The 16,803-nt window shown below is 33.1% G+C and overlaps 1 protein-coding gene across 3 annotated transcripts in view; it reads left to right on the forward strand.

The window, feature by feature from the left end:
* PGR (progesterone receptor) overlaps positions 1-14,660 on the forward strand; it is a 101,221-nt gene extending 86,561 nt beyond the window's left edge. For 2 of the 3 annotated variants that reach the window (XM_001362335.5, XM_007494950.3), the window contains 4 exons: positions 6,955-7,099; positions 9,479-9,609; positions 13,587-13,744; positions 14,126-14,660. In XM_001362335.5, the coding sequence (XP_001362372.1) occupies positions 6,955-7,099; positions 9,479-9,609; positions 13,587-13,744; positions 14,126-14,281 (590 nt within the window). In that variant the 3' untranslated portion in view covers positions 14,282-14,660. The other variant, XM_007494951.2, reaches the window with a different exon arrangement.
* The last annotated feature ends 2,143 nt before the right edge of the window (positions 14,661-16,803 follow it).

Raw genomic sequence — 16,803 nt, forward strand, 5'->3', positions numbered from 1 at the left:
CTACTTGTAAATGTTTTTGCCTCAGAAACTAAGAATGTCTAATAGAATTCAGATGAAAGAGTTTTTCCCTTTATAGGTGAGGTCCTGCAGATGTTCCAGGATGGAGGTGCTATTCCACGTATTTCATCAAACCCTGGAAAATTGAAATACCTCTTATGAAGAGATCCATAATCATTTGAAAAAGGTTGACAACCATCTACAGAGGGAAAACCAAGTGAATGAAGAGTCTTATGATCCAGAATAACATATTGAACAACCTGTAGTACCCTTATGTAAAACAACTCTTGGACAGATATAGATTTATTTTTTAATGACCTTGACTTGAAAGCAGTTTGAATTGCAGTATTTTATGTAGAAAACTACACAATATTTTAACGACTCCAAGCTTCTCTCTGAAACTGAGGCCTGTCTTTTTGAAATCAATATTTAGAATACTTTAATTCTCTTAATGCTGCCAAATATAATTTTTAGAACTATTACATTGAACTAATGATTTATCAAAATCATAATCCACTGAAGGTTTAACATCTTTTTCATATGATTTAGGAGAATCTCTATCATCTTGTTCTTAAAAAGTTGATTTATTTTTAAAGAGAAGTATAGGATTTTACATATCTCTATTAAACTATACCTGACTGATAATATCAGGCCATTAACAGTGGCACTTGGGGTCTAGGAATTCAACTTCCATAGTACACCAAACTTTATTGTCATGTCCCTCCATGCCTATGTCTGTCCATTTCATCTTTTCCACTTTTTTTTTAAACCCTTACCTTCCATCTTGGAGTCAATACTGTATATTGGCTCCAAGGCAGAAGAGTGGTAAGGGCTAGGCAATGGGGGTTAAGTGACTTGCCCAGGGTCACACAGCTAAAAGTGGCTGAGGCCAGATTTGAACCTAGGACCTCCCATCTCTAGGCCTGGCTCTCAATCCACTGAGCTACTGAGCTGCCCCCTTCTTTTCCACTTTTGAAGCTTTCCAGTTACCACAGGAAATTTTTCTTCTCTCTTTATGTATTTCTTCTCTCCATTTCTTTTGTGATCTAGTAACTTATCCCAAGAATAGTTGATAGGCATGAGTTGTGCTAGTGATGTCAAAGAAAGAAAAAGGCAAAAGTTTTGCAGTGAAACAAGACATAATCACAAAAATCAACTTCCATAATCTGGAAATATTCCTAAGAGCATGTTTCTTTATCATTATTGTCTTTATTACCAAACATATCAACTTGTGATTTTCCTTCTGCTTAAAATAATATGCTGCTTATAGTATTCTCAACCTATCTGTAAGGATTAGGATAAAAGAGGGAAAGAGAATCAATTTTCTTATAGTATTTGGTTACCAATTCATTCCTTAAAATTGATATTGCCTGGGTAGACGTTAGGAAGAAAAAATTGAAGAGGTGAGTCAAAAAATAATATATGTTTGAGCTAGAATTCAGTAAGCTTTGAGCAATGAAATCTATGTCTTCAACCTTCAAGAACATAAAAACTTAACCTGAGCCTTTTCTCACTTTGGAGAAGTCTATGGACTTTTTAAATAATAAATTTCATTTACAGTTTAGTGAAAATAAAGATGTATTTTTTCCATCAAAAGTGCATGGACCCCAGAATTCTAACTGGAGACTCCAAAAAATCACTTATTCTAGAACTAATTCATCTTCCTTTAATTGAACCCCCCTTTTGTAAAGCAGGAAGATAACATTTATTATTCCATTTTACTGCTTTGCTGATTTGTTAGGATAGTTTTCTGTTTTTCATTATAAAATATTTTGGGAGTTAAATAGGAGTTAAATAGACTTTTGTGAGATGTCACAGGAATGCCTATTCACCATTTATAACATTGGTTCTGTCAAAATATGTCCTGAATTCCAACCAATCTATTAATGAACTTGAAATAAAAGTCCATAATATGCTGAGAACTTTCTATAAGCAGATAGTTTTATTTTAGTTAATACTTTTCCAACATATTTCATCAAGTCTGACATGTTTTACAGAAACATGAAGGCTTGTATGTTGTTGTTTGGTCATGTCTAAGTTTTTTTTTACCAAATTTGGAGTTTTCTTGGCAAAGATATTGAAGCGGTTTGCAATGCCTTCTCCAGCTCATTTTGCAGATAATGAACCTGAAAGAAAAGGGGTTAAGTGACTTTCCCAGAGTTACACAGCTCATAAGTATTTTGAATTTGATTTTAATGCAGAAAGAGTAATCTTCCTAACTCTAGGCCTGGTGTCCTATCCACTGTGCCACTTTGGCACATATAGTTTTATCAAAAATTACAAGTTATTATCACTTGTTGTTAAGTATTATTTATTTCTATGAGGGTTTTTTTTTTAATTTGGAATGGTTGAATATATTATGTAACATGAAAAACAGAATTTTTTTCTCCAATTTCTGGGTTCCATATCTATTTTCTTCACAGTCTTCTTTCTCAAATATGTGTGTGTATGTGTGTGTGTGTGTGTGTGTGTGTGTGTGTATTGTCCACACCTCTCTTCTTGATTATCACTTAAGTAAACAAGATTCAATTCTCAGTCTTTTCCCTATACTTTATCTCATTTTCTGGGATTAAAATGAAACAACAGTATAATTTAAGGTATACTTTCCAATGCCTCTATGATAGTCTTTCTTTCAAATAGAAAATTTTGAAAACACTATCCAAAAAAAAAAACTACCATAGGTCCCTGCTCAAAGTTCCTTAAAATTCTGGTGGAAAAAAGTGGAGTATTCAATGAAGCTGGTGGTAATTACAGGGAAGCCTACTTGGAATAGAAATGGAAGTTTAACATATGTTTTTCTAAAGTCTTTCAGAAATATTTGTCCCAATATTTTAATCAAAGAAAGCAATTTTTTTGATAACTGCCTTATATTACTGAAAAATTTCCTTTTCCCTGATAGTCTTTAAAAATTTTCCCAATACATATTTTGATTTTTATGCTTCTTTATTTTGCTACTATTTGATTCATGTATGACAGTATCAAGAGCCAAAATTTTGACAATGATGACAATAGTAATATGTATTGTTATCATCATTATTATTATTACTTTAAAATCTACTTCTGAGCTCAATTATTGTTTTAATTTGTAACAATTGAGCTTCATATGAGATCCCTTTCACTTTTTCAATAATTGGTCAGGTACTCATATATTGAGATATTCTATTCACATCCAGGGAATTTCTTGGCAAAGATCCTGGAGTTGTTTGCCACTTCTTTCTCCTTCTTTATATGACCCTTTGTCAGAACTTTCTACAATGATCTGTTCAATTTGGGTAACCCTGCACAGCATCATTTATAGTTTCATTGAACTACACGTCTCTTGACCACAACAAGGCAGTGACTGGAAAAGTTTGGCAAGGCTCTCTGTGATTTCCTTATACTTATTTAATTTATATGCAGAATTCATAATGAGAAATGCCAGACTGGACAAATCACCAGAATTAAGGTTGCCAGGAGAAATCTCAACAATCTCAGACATGCAGACAATCAACTCTGATTGCAGAAAGTGAAGAAGAGAAAGCGTCTTGATAAGGTTGAAAGAGGAGAGTTATCTTAAAGATTGATATAAAAAAAAAAAAACTAAGATCTTGGCAACTGATCCCATCGCTACTGGCAAATTGAGGGAGAAGAAATGGAAACAGTGCCTATTTGATATTCTCAGACTCAAAGATATGCATATGGTCGCTGCAGTCATGAAATTAAAAGATGTCTTTTTCCTTAGAAGAAAAACTATAGAAAATCTGAGCAATATACTAAAAAAAGAAGAGACATCACCTTGCAGCCAAAAATTCACAGTCAAAGCTATGGCTTTTCTAGTAACGATGTAGCAATGTGAGAGTTGAACTACAATGAAAACTGAGCACTACAGAGTCAAAGCTCATGAACTTTGGTGCTTGAGAAGACTTTTTAGAGTCCTTTAGACAGCAAGCAGATCAATTCAGTCAATACTAAAAGAAATTAATTCAGACTATTCACTGGAAGGTCAAATATGGAAGATAACAGGGTGTATGGGGTGCTCAGGGAGGAGTAGTATCTTTGGTATGGAGGGCTTGTCGTGCCCTCCTAGGGCAGCTCTCCAGCCTCTGACACTCACCTGACACCCAGCTCTCACTTGTGGCTCCCAGTAGCTGCTAGCATGTGGCAGTGGCCACACCCCGGGCAAAGGCTTCGACAGGCCAGCTAAACCTTGTGAGGGGAGCCATCGGGTCATCCACCCCTGGTGAACCAGGGCTTTGCTCACCCAGCATGTGAAGACTGCTTCGGCCGAACAGACGGAAGAAACCAATAAGAAGGTTCAACGGCTGAGAGGGCGACGCAGCAAAGCACTGTGGAGTGCTCAGGGCGTGTTGGAGCACAAAAGACAACACGGCCATCCAATGCAGCTGAGGAAGTCTTCAGGTGTAACGACTTTTCGTGCCACTGGACCCAGGCTTCCAAAGCCGAGAGAGTGGGACTGTCTCTGTGCATCGACTTTTCCACTTAAATCTTCATGCACAAGTGTCTTTGTGCACAAAAACGCACAACGACAATCATCATCCTCAGTTACTGAGAGACTACTACTACTACTAATGGTTTCCCAGAAACAATCCACTTATAAATGTATAATCCAGATAACATCTCTATCTAAACTGTATTTAGGCCACTGCGGATTGTATTCCATATTTTCCTATAGGCATCATATTATCACTAGCATATAACCAAAGTATTCCTGACACAAAGAGTACTATAACCCCACTGTTTTCCCCAAAGTTAACAGCAGCCACATTTCTTCACAGAATTAACTTTTAATGGCATCATGACATTTGATATGCGTAAGACTGAAAGATAGAAATGAGAAGGAGGAAACCTAGCAGGTCACAAGTTGTCTTCAGAATTGCGCCTTTTAAAAGTTTTTTCTATAATCTTTGATATTGGATTCCTTGTAACAATGCTCCCATCAGAAATTTACCAGGTCAAATTACTTATATGGAAAAGTTTTTTTTCTCTACTCATGGTTAAACAATGAGTAGTCATGAATCACCTCTCTACATGAAGTCTTTTAATTTTCAACATCATGTGAAATGTATTGAGTTTACCTGATCACTATCTTCAATGGGATTTTGATCTCAGTAGTCCCTTCTTTGTGCAGACATATAACAATGTATGATATTGCAGTAAAAAAAGTACTGCTATATTGAAATGTTGAAATCAATTTAGCGCTGCCCCATTTATCACTAGTAAACACTGTAAAAGGTAAAGTAATTATAGTAGTAGTAGTAGTAGTAGTAATTATTCCATGCAGTTATAGAGCTAAAATAACTGTTAATGATTTGAGAGTTTTAAACATTTAAGATACTGCAACAAATTTTAACTTTCCTCTATGTAATAAAATTACTCTATTTTAAATCTTACAATAAAAATGCACAAATTTTTAAAAATTCATTAAAAGGTAGAATGTGTACACTAAAGAAAATGACTTGATTGGGGGCAGCTGGGTAGCTCAGTGGATTGAGAGCCAGGCCTAGAGATGGGAGGTCCTAGGTTCAAATCTGGATTCAGACACTTCCTAGCTGTGTGACCCTGGGCAAGTCACTTGACCCCCATTGCCTAGCCCTTACCACTCTTCTGCCTTGGAGCCAATACACAGTATTGACTCCAAGACGGAAGGTAAGAGTTTTATAAAAAAATAAAAATTAAAAAAAAAAGAAAGTGACTTGACAAAAGTTGAAAAGTGTGATGATATTTAGCTTCAGTAATTGAAGGATTTAAAATTTTAACTGATTACCATTAAAAAGATATTCCTCAACACAATAAAACAAAAACATGATAAATACCAGATAAAATATTTTAAAATTATGAAATTGTATCCCATAGGAAGCACTTTAGGCCATATTAAAAATGCTAATGATAGCTAGAAACATTTAAAAAACTAATAAATTTGTATCTGGAGAAATCATAAGACATACTACCTTTAATAATCTTCCTATTCAAATCTCACTGTTATAGTATGATATATAAACAACCAATAAAGGAAGTTGCATGGTAAAGTTTAGAGAAAAAAAAACAGTTTTTTGTGAAGAGAAACTTAGTTCAAATCCTGACTTAATTTCCTACTAATTATGTAATATTGGAAATCACTTTATCTCTATAGGCATTAGTTTTGTAAAGATCCACTATACACAAATCCAAAATTTCAAAACAAATTAATAGTTCATAAATAACTTTTTAAAAAATGCATGACAAAACAATTTAAGCACCAGCTACTCTCTACTGTTATGAAATCATACCCTTAATATGTGAACTTACTTGGGCTTGAGTATAATATAAAGGAAGAGTCAAAGAAATGACCACATTCTTGAAGTACCATTTTTTTCCCTTGTTACTTTGGGAATTACTCTCACCTCTTATTTTTTAAACTTTTTTTCTTTACATTCCAATTTCTTCCTTTCTGAACTGGATCAAAAGACATGTACAAAGAAATCCAATGATACTTTCTTCTTCTATGCCCCTCCTCTAAAATCAGGAGATATTTATAATTTATGGGAAGGAACCAATAGCTCTTTTCTGGAGTTCTCCCAAACTTGACATTTCAAGGTCATCAATAGTATTTGTGGGGTTGTTGGTTGTAGGTTTTTATTTTTCTAATTTTTTGAACACTTGGAACAAGTCACTTGTAAATAGATTTGAACTTTGAGTTTGAATAAAGCAGCTATATTAGATAGTAATTTCAAAAATGTCAGGTAACTTATACAAATGTAAAATCTCAATGTCCAATTTAAAATTACTTCTGTTATTTATTTTTCACATGGGTTTATTAGCAATTGGTATTCAGCATTGTAAAATCAAAGTTTGTGAAATTAGATTGATAACATTTTACTACTATATAACTCATATAACTTACCAAGAACTCAAAGTGTTTAAATTCTTTTACATAATGAAATACTTTTGACTTATTTTAATTTTGCATTTAATTTCTAGGGTTCCGTAACTTACATATTGATGATCAAATAACTCTCATCCAGTATTCTTGGATGAGCCTAATGGTGTTTGGACTAGGGTGGAGATCATATAAACATGTCAGTGGTCAAATGCTGTATTTTGCACCTGATCTGATATTTAATGAGTAAGTATAGCTGCTTGCCTGTTAAGAATTTTTGAAATTATTAAAGTTTTATTTTACTAAATAATATTTCTTCCAAATAGGACATGCTGAGTAATAAAGATTTTGTTAAGAGATTCAGGTTTCACAAATATAAAAGGATGTTTTTCAAGAATAAAATTTAAATTACATTATGTTATTCTACATATATTATCATGAGCAGTTAAAGACATATAGTTGTATAGTTTTATTAAATTTAGTAACTTGCTACTCCCAGAGAGAAAATATCAGAAGAACTTTATCTTTTTAAAAGTTATAATACATTCAACATGAAAAGAAATGTTTCTTTTTTACTGGAAAAATTAGACTAAAAAAATTGAGAAAGATAATAACTAAGATAATTTAGTAATATTTAAATTTTTGTAATGTTCCTTGTGTCTATCATTAAGAAAAATCTTTTAAAAACAGTTATAATTTATGACAAATTATAATTGCTAATTTAATCCTGCTTATTTCATGTGTTAATAACCTTTCAAACTAATAATTCTTAATGTTTATATAAGCTTTAAGGGTTTGCAAAGTGCTTTACATGCATTACCGTATTTGAACTTCACAACATTATGAGGTAGGTCCAATTATTATTATGACCATTTTACAGATGAGGAAATTTAATCTGAGAGAATTTTAAGTGATTTTGACTAGAATTACATTGCTAGGAAGTATCCAAAACAGGATTAAAATTCAAGTCTTCCTGAGTACAAAATAAGTGCTATAAGATTGGACAATATAACAGTAAAGGAAAATAATAAATGTTGGAGAGGATGTGGTAAAATTGGGACTCTGATACATTGTTGGTGGAGTTGGGAATTGATCCAACCATTCTGGAAGGCAATTTGGAATTATTCCCAAAGGGCTTTAAAAGATTGCATGCCCTTTGATCCAACTAGACCACTGTTGGGTTTGTACCCCCAAAGAAATAATAAGGAAAAAATGTTTGTACAAAAATATTTAGATGTGCTTTTTGTGGTGGCAAAAAAATTGGAAAATAAGTGGGTGCCTGTCATTTGGGGAATGGATGAACCAATTGTGGTATATGATGTTGATGGATTACTATTGTGCTGTAAGGAATGAGGATGTGGAGGATTTCTGAATGAACTGAAAGCACCTCCATGAACTGATACAGAGAGAAATGAGCAGAACCAGGAGACCATTGTATACAGAAACTGAAATATTGTGGCACAATCTAATATAGCAGACTTTTCTACTAGCAGCATTGCAATGATCCAGGACAATCCAGAGGGACTTATGAAGAAGAATGCTATCCACATCCAGAGAAAGAACTATGGGAGTAGAAATGCAGAAGAAAAACATATGACTTATCACATGGTTTTATTGGTATATGATTGGGGGTTTGGGTTTTAAAAGATCACTCTATTGCAAATATGAATAATATGGATATAGGATTTGAGCAATAATACATGTATAACAATGAAATTGCTTTTCAGCTTCAGGATGGGGGAGGGAAGAGAGTAGGGAGAGAATATGAATCATGTAAACACAGAAAAATATTCTAAATCAATAAATTAATAAATTCATTAAAAAATAAAATAAAGGAGCTATAAACATAAATATACAATAAGTGCTATATTATCTAGGTATCAAATAAATTTTAAAGTAGTAAAGTAAAATTCCATAAATTTCAGAATTTTTATTCGATTTTATGAATTATTTTAAACTTATTGGTCTCTGCCAATTCAATTTTCTGTGTGCTCTCACTATTATGCATTTCTCCTAACAAAATTATTAATAAAGCTAATTTTTGTAAATCATATTGCATTTACACACTTGGATATAAGAAGGTCATTGCAACTTGGAACTGAAGATCCCATCTTGAAAGCCATCCTACAAGTGCTTCTATTGTACCCCCAACCCACAGGAATTTTTCCTATTTTTAAACATGTCTTGCTTCTTTATAGTTCTTGGAATTTTGCCCCTTTTTTTTTGGTATGTGTATTTAAAAATATGATTCAATCTGACATATAATTACTGCCTTTTCTAATGCTACCTATCTGCCTGACTACCTTTGCAAAAATTGTTCTTTTGTACTAACATTTCCTAATTTTCTAATAAGGTTTACTCTAGTATGAAACCCCTTATCATCAAAGCTTTAAGTATAATAAAATACATGATTTCCCTGCTTTATGGAACATGTTTCTCCCTGATGGATAAAAATTCCAAATATTCAACTTATTTGTAAATGAAAGAACTATGCAAAAATGGGCAAAGTTGTTGAGTAGTATCTCATTCTCTGTTAAAATAATAATGTACAGTTCCCTGAGATACTGCATTGTGTTTTCTGTTATTTTACTTGTTTTTCTGTTTGTTTGTTTTTTGTGGCACAAGACAGAGAATGAAAGAATCATCATTCTATTCCTTATGCCTTACCATGTGGCAGATCCCACAGGAGTTTGTCAAGCTTCAAGTTACCCAAGAAGAGTTCCTCTGTATGAAAGTGTTACTACTTCTTAATACAAGTGAGTAATTAACCCTTCATTCAATATTCATTCATTCAGAATTCATTCAATATAAGATAATATAAGACTTATTTGATACATAGAGATTGTTGTAGCATCACTAAAGAGAAAAAGCACCCAGGAATAGGAGTATTATCTTCACAATATTAATTAATTAATAAACAAACATAAATTTAATGCAGGCCAGGCATTGTTCAAGGCACTGGAGAAACACGGGCAAAAAGAAAGTCTCTACCTTTAAGGGACTTATAGAATACCAAAAAGAAGTACCATTCTTACAAATACAAGGTAACTTGGGATGGGAGAGCTGGAGAGGAAATCACTTAAATTGGGAAAAATCTAATATAAGAATTGGCATTTGAGTTGAGCTTTGAAGGGAGCTTAAGAATTTCATAAGGGAGAACATTAAATTCCTGGAAAATAACCTGTGAAAATCCATAGATTAGGCAGAGCTAAGATGGAAAAGTAGCACAAAACAGTATAGTAAGCTCCCCACCACCTCACTTCCCATAAAAAAGCCTCTCACACATGTCTAAAAAAATATTGGACTGAATCCTAATGGGGAAATTGAAAGAAAAGTAATATTGAGTCATTTTTCTAGTACAGGTCAGTATAGGATATTAATCCAGAGTATTGTGGACATTGACAACTGCTGGACAAGAACTCACCAAATGCATAAAATAACACTGCCAGCACCCAACAAGAGGCTCTGCACCAGAGCAAGGGGAGTCCTCAGACCCCAAAAGTTTACAGCAGGATTGGGTGCCAACTAGCAGAGTTGTTGCCTATTACCCAGTTTTTTATTACAAATCCAGAGCTAATTGAGGAAGGTCCTATGCCTACCAATGCCTACCAGTGGCATTCCTGAATAAACAATAGTCACAAGTCCTATAATATATATATACATATATATATATAGAAAGAGAAGCAAATTCAAAAGCAACCACACATCTTAGATGCTAGGAGCAGACTTTTCCAAGAGGAGTATGCAATTCTGCCTCTGAAGTAACAGAATTTGTCATCTGGCTTATTGTTAGCTGAGTTTAGTATAAGTCCAATGTTGCTCAGGCAAGTTTGTAAATATTTTAAGTTTACAGGTCCTGAATATGAGCTGTCCCTAAGATCCTTTAGTAATAACACAATACCCAGAAAAAAGCTGCAATAGAACTATGTCGGATTTTCCTTCCGGAAGTGTTCAGAGCCTAGCATTCACATCAAGTTTAAGTCAGAAAATTAGCTAAAAGAATGAGCAAATTAAAAAACTGTTATGGTAAAATTATGATCAAGACACAAACTCAGAAGAAGCGAATAACTCCAAAATATCTGTAAGCAAAGTTTCAAAGCAAAACACAGCTTGGGTAGAGATTCAATCAGAACTCCTGGTAGAAACAAAGTTTTTTTTTTTTTAATTAAAATGTTTTTATAATGAGATGAGAATTCTAAAGGGGAAAAAAATGAAAAGAAATTAGAACTGTGGAAGACAGAATTACAAAAGAAATAAATAACTTAGAACAAAAGATACAAAACATTAGCCAAGCAACAAATTCCATAAAAATTATAATGGACCAAATGGAACCCAAAACTTCAATGTCTCCCTATTATCTCTAAGAAAAAATACAAACTCCTCAGCCTGGCTTTAAAAGCCTTCAAAGAGACTGACTCATCAATTTCTTCTGTTTTATTTCATAGCACTCAGTTCATAATCTTCATAGTCACAGTTAAATTCATAATACTTCCCTACATGCACTGTATTTGTATTCCCCAAATTGGAATAGTTTTTATTCCCTAAACTTGATATTCAACATCATGTCCTTTAGCCTTTATGCCTTTGCACAGGCCTTTCATGATTCTCTTAATATTTGGTGTTTCTTCCCTCCTAAAATCACCTTGTTTTACACATTTTTATTTATTTATTTATATTTTTATATACCCCAGCAAATGTAAGCTCCTTAAAGAAAGGAACTTTCATTTTATTCTATGAATGCCCAATACAGGATAAAGTATTCTGTACATAGTCAAATATTCATGTTTTTAATGCAATCCATTTAGAGAAGGGTCCTGTAGGAGTGGAGTCAGAAGGCAGCTCTGGCATAATGGCATAGTCCAGAACATCAGGGATAGCTAATCAACTAAAGTGAATTGAATTGAAAGAGATAAAGGCCTAAACTTGAGAAATTGCAGGAAAAATAAGAAAGAGGAGCTAGACATGAGAGATGTTAATGGAATCGGAAGGAAGTTTGTAGAGATTCGTCAGAAGGAGATTGGTTATCAGGTGTGAATTTTTATGACCTTGAAAGCTAAGTACTGCATTTTAGGTATAAAGTGAATTTCAAACTTTTATCAATTAACGTTATGAGAGACTCCACATACCAATGAAATCAAGAGTCACTTGGAGTATTGAAGTAATCAATAAGCACTTATCACCCTATGTCTGATTTATCTATCATTTTTGACCTCACACAATTTCTATTCTAATATTTTGAAGTTTTGAATTTTAAATTGAGAAACAGCAATCTAGTAGTAGAGTAGAAGGGATATAATAGATGTGGAACAAAGAAATAAGACAACAATTTAGATATACTTTCATTTCCGTGACATCATAAAGATTCTCTCCAATTACATAAAAGAAATGCTCCTAGGCATTAGGTACCTTTCTACTATGGTTATCTGCATCATTTCTTAAAGGGCTCTTCTCTGTCTTAACTGAATTTCACATGGAAGACAGCAATTGTTTTCACTGTTGACACAAGGCTCAAAGGTATATATCCTGGTGCCATCTTAAAATCCTTTCAGCTGTCACAGTAAGTGGGTATCCATGTGCCATTATGGAACACATTGCATCTCACTACCGTTAAGATTATGGAATTTTTGAGCTGAAGTAAAACCAAAAGATTTTTTTTTAAAAGAAGAACTTCTGGGGGAAGCTGGGTAGCTCAGTGAATTGAGAGCCAGGCCTAGAGATGGGAGGTCCTAGGTTCAAATTTGGCCTCAGACACTTTCTAGCTGTGTGACCCTGGGAACTTAAAAACCCCCATTGCCTAGCCCCTACCACTCTTCTTCCTTGAAACCAACACACAGTATTGATTCCAAGATAGAAAGTAAGGGTTTAAAAAAAAAAGAACTTCCAATTCTTCAATAGCTGAAAGATAATACAGTAGAGGACTTCTCAAAATTACATATAAGATTAGTGTTCTTTTGTAGTATATTTTAAAATTATTTTACTTAAAAAAAGAGATTGATAAAGAGTTGATTATTCTAATAGCAATGTCATAAAATGGTTTATCAATAATGCTTCCTAAGTGTTGAGTAGTTTCTTATTTTCCTACAGTTATTATGAGAGACAATATTACTTTCCACTTTTTAGATAAGAGGTTGTGCATTTGCCTGAAACTAGCTATCTTTGCTTTATTTATAAAGGATGCTATTTTAGTACATCTTGGTTCACACCCAGAATTTGCCACTAATTGTGGGCTTAATGAGTATATTTATAATATGCAGGTGAAAAAGTTAGCAGCTTGTAAGAATAAATATTCTGTATTACATTTCAATAGCCGTATATCAAAATAAGACCAAATATATGAAAATTTGTCATCAAGAATAGACTTGACTTGTCGATTTTTTGTTTATCATTTTCCAGCATATATAGAGAGTATATACTGATAAAATTAGATCTTAAGAGGTGATCTTTTATAACAAAGTTGATCCTTAAAAATGATTGAATTTTGTCTTTCATTGAAAAATTGAAGCCATGTGAGCTTTCTTTTACTTGCCTAGGTGATCCAGTGAACCAAAGAAGCTTGCACCTGTACTCATACTTCCATGTAACATAATCATTACTATTTAGTTGGAATCAATATATAGTCAAATATCCAAGGAAAAGAAAATCATGATTGGTTTATTCAGGGAATGCCTGTGTTAAAAAATGTCTAATATACTATTTTTTCCAGGAAATGTTAATAATAATGATCTTCTTTTAGTTCCTTTGGAAGGACTGAGAAGTCAGAACCAGTTTGATGAGATGAGATCAAGCTACATTAGAGAGCTCATCAAGGCAATTGGTTTGAGGCAGAAAGGAGTTGTAGCTAGCTCACAGCGTTTCTATCAACTTACAAGACTTATGGATTCTTTGCATGATGTAAGTATTTCTTTTTCTCATTACCAGTAACTGACTCCTACATACCTTTTTAAGTCATTCAAACTTAAATTCAATTTTGCATCATTCCTCCGAAGCTTGTAAATATAAACATTGCAAAAAATATATTTATTTCTACCATGTTGCTTTACGCTTCCATGTTCAAACTATTCTTTTAAAAATCATTATGTAAAGATTCACATATAACAGGGAGAATTTTCCTTTTTGACGTAGAGAAAAAAATTGTTACTAATTACCTAACATGCTCCTCAAGTTTTCTGCCTGTTAATAGAATATTGTGCTTAAAAAAAAAAAAAGATACTGGATTTGAATATGTTGTATCTTTTTCTTATGTGTTTTTCACCTATTTGTCAAACAAAACAGCTTGTGAAACAGCTTCATCTATACTGCTTGAACACATTTATCCAGTCCCGGGCACTGAGTGTTGAATTTCCAGAAATGATGTCTGAAGTTATTGCTGCACAGTTACCCAAGATCCTTGCAGGGATGGTGAAACCTCTTCTCTTTCATAAAAAATGAATGTTGATTTTTTCTTCTTAAAATGGATTACATTTTGTGTAATTTCTGTTTTGTTTTGGTCAAGATTTGGTGTCTTAAATTTTTTAAATATTCTGCTAAATGCCTTATACTTGTAATATAGCATGCTGAGTAAATTTAAGAGAGATATTGTGGAACACAAATGAATTTCCTTTATAAAGCTTAATTAGCATTTTGTAAGTGTTGTGTACTCATATTTTCTTTAAGAATTCACAAGATTGGAAAAGTACTTTAAATTAAATGTTAAATTGAACTTAATCTGCATTTTATTTCATCAAATTTAAAGAGAACTATTTCCCTGTTATACTTAATAAACCATCATAAAAGACAAATGTACAGAAAATAAAATGTTCATTACACACTTTGCTTCTATTTAGCTCTTTTTAAAATTCCTACTATTTGTTTAACTACAGGGGCAGAAAGAGGTGTTTTGTCCTATTAGCCTTCTCAAATTGATGAGACATAAATCCTGATGGTAATATGGATGTGTATACACATGCACATATACATATATACACATACATATGTTTATACAGATATATATGTGTGTGTGTATAGTCATTGTTCAGTCATTTCTGTTATGTCCAACTCTTTGTGACCCCATTTGGAGTCCTCCTAGCAAAGATACAGTGGCTTGCCATTTTCTTTTCCAGGTCATTTAACAAAGGGGGGAGACCAAGGCAAACAATGATAATGACAACCAGTCACAATAAAAAAAAAAAACTATCAAAACTCCTACTGAGATTAGAGCTGTAGACCTCTAAACTAGCTATTTAGTGAAATGATATGTCTGACTTTTTAACTTTCTCCAAAACTGTGTCAACTCTTACCTTCTATTTTTATACTTTTCTGTGGTCCTGCCTTTTCTCTTATCATACTATTATACTCTAGTCGGATACTCCTCGTATTCAGAAGCTTTTTAAGCATCTACATTATTCTTATTATTGCCTTCTCAAAAGCTCCCAAACCTCATGCATTAAATTGTTTTGTTTTGTTTTGAACATGATGGTGGGTTCCCAGGACTAGTGATATTATTTATATCTTAAAATAATCCTTTATAAATGAGCAGAATACATATGAATAGACTAACTAGACGCAATATACATGCCCTCTAAGCATTTTGTGGAATGTAACAGTGCCTTTAGAAGGCAAAAAGGTATGATATGAGATTGTTATGTTTCATCACCAGAGAAACTTTACCCTGAGAAGACCCAGGCATGTATCTCTCTGATCACTCATGGCAAATTAGAAAAACACGCATCTCAGCTATTTGTCTCCTTCTTCACAAATAATAGTAACTTTTACCAAATTATGAATTCTAAATATTTAAATTGGCCCAGATATTTGTAGAAGTAAAAAGATTACTTTTATTTCTTTTCCTAAAGATGATTTTCCTTTTTTAAAAATGCCCAATATCCATGTCTTGAGTATAAAATTAGCAAAATGATTACCTTTTGGGGGTTTCATGAGTTTTAAAAGATATACTCAAGTTGTGACTTATGAGATTTATTAATTTAGCTTTTTTTGACCCAAGAAAATAAGAAGGCAATGATGTTACTACAAGTCTATATTACTTTAAACTATAAAGAGAAAGCATGTATTTATTAAGTATGAGTATGTGCCAAATATTGTGCTAAGAAAAAACAAACAAAAAAGCAAACTCTCAGGAGCTTATGTTCTAAAGGAATAAGACATCACACAGAGGAATGGGGAAGAGGTAGAGATTGGGCTACCTGAAACGAAGGCAAGTCAGTTGGTAGAGAGGAAAGCAAACCAGAGAATGAGCCAGAGGTGACCTAGTATAGGGAAGGCTTCTTAAGATATGGCAGTTCTGGGCAAGGGCTCACCAGTCAATAAGTCAGACTGATGGTAGAATTATCCTTGATGGAACAGGTCAGAGAGTGAACGAAAGCCAAAAGGAACTAAAAAATATGGAAATATGCATTGATAAAGTAAATAATGTGAAATAATTAATTAACAAAATCATTCTTCATCTTACACATGTATTAACTCTACTATTTCTATGAAGTCCAAATTATCCAATAATATTTTAAAAGGACAAGACACCATTGCTTTATAAACTGCATGAGCTCTTTGCATGATTTCATCTGACAATTACCAAAAGGTAATAGATATCTCTTCCTCTGAATGCACTCGAATGGATACATTTTTAATACACAAATAGATGAAGAAATAGGGAGGGAGCTATTGTCACCAATACTGATCTCAACTTATTTTTAATTCAATAAGTACAAAGAAGTTTGTCTGAAGATTGTAGAGGTAAAGCCAGGATCCCAAAGCTAATAAATATAAGAGGAGAATTTAAGTCCAGGTAAGCCTAGTGGTATTCTAGCTTCTGAACAAAATTCAGGAAGGGCCCAGGTTATAAAGAATTTTCAAAGTCAAACAGAATCTTAATATGATCTTAAAGGTTATAGGGAAATACTGGAGTTTATTGAAGGTAGGGTAGGGGGAGACTTTCAATTTAGGAAGATCAGTTTGAC

This window comes from Monodelphis domestica, chromosome 4 (genome assembly GCF_027887165.1).
Source record: "Monodelphis domestica isolate mMonDom1 chromosome 4, mMonDom1.pri, whole genome shotgun sequence".
Taxonomy (NCBI): Eukaryota; Metazoa; Chordata; class Mammalia; order Didelphimorphia; family Didelphidae; genus Monodelphis; species Monodelphis domestica.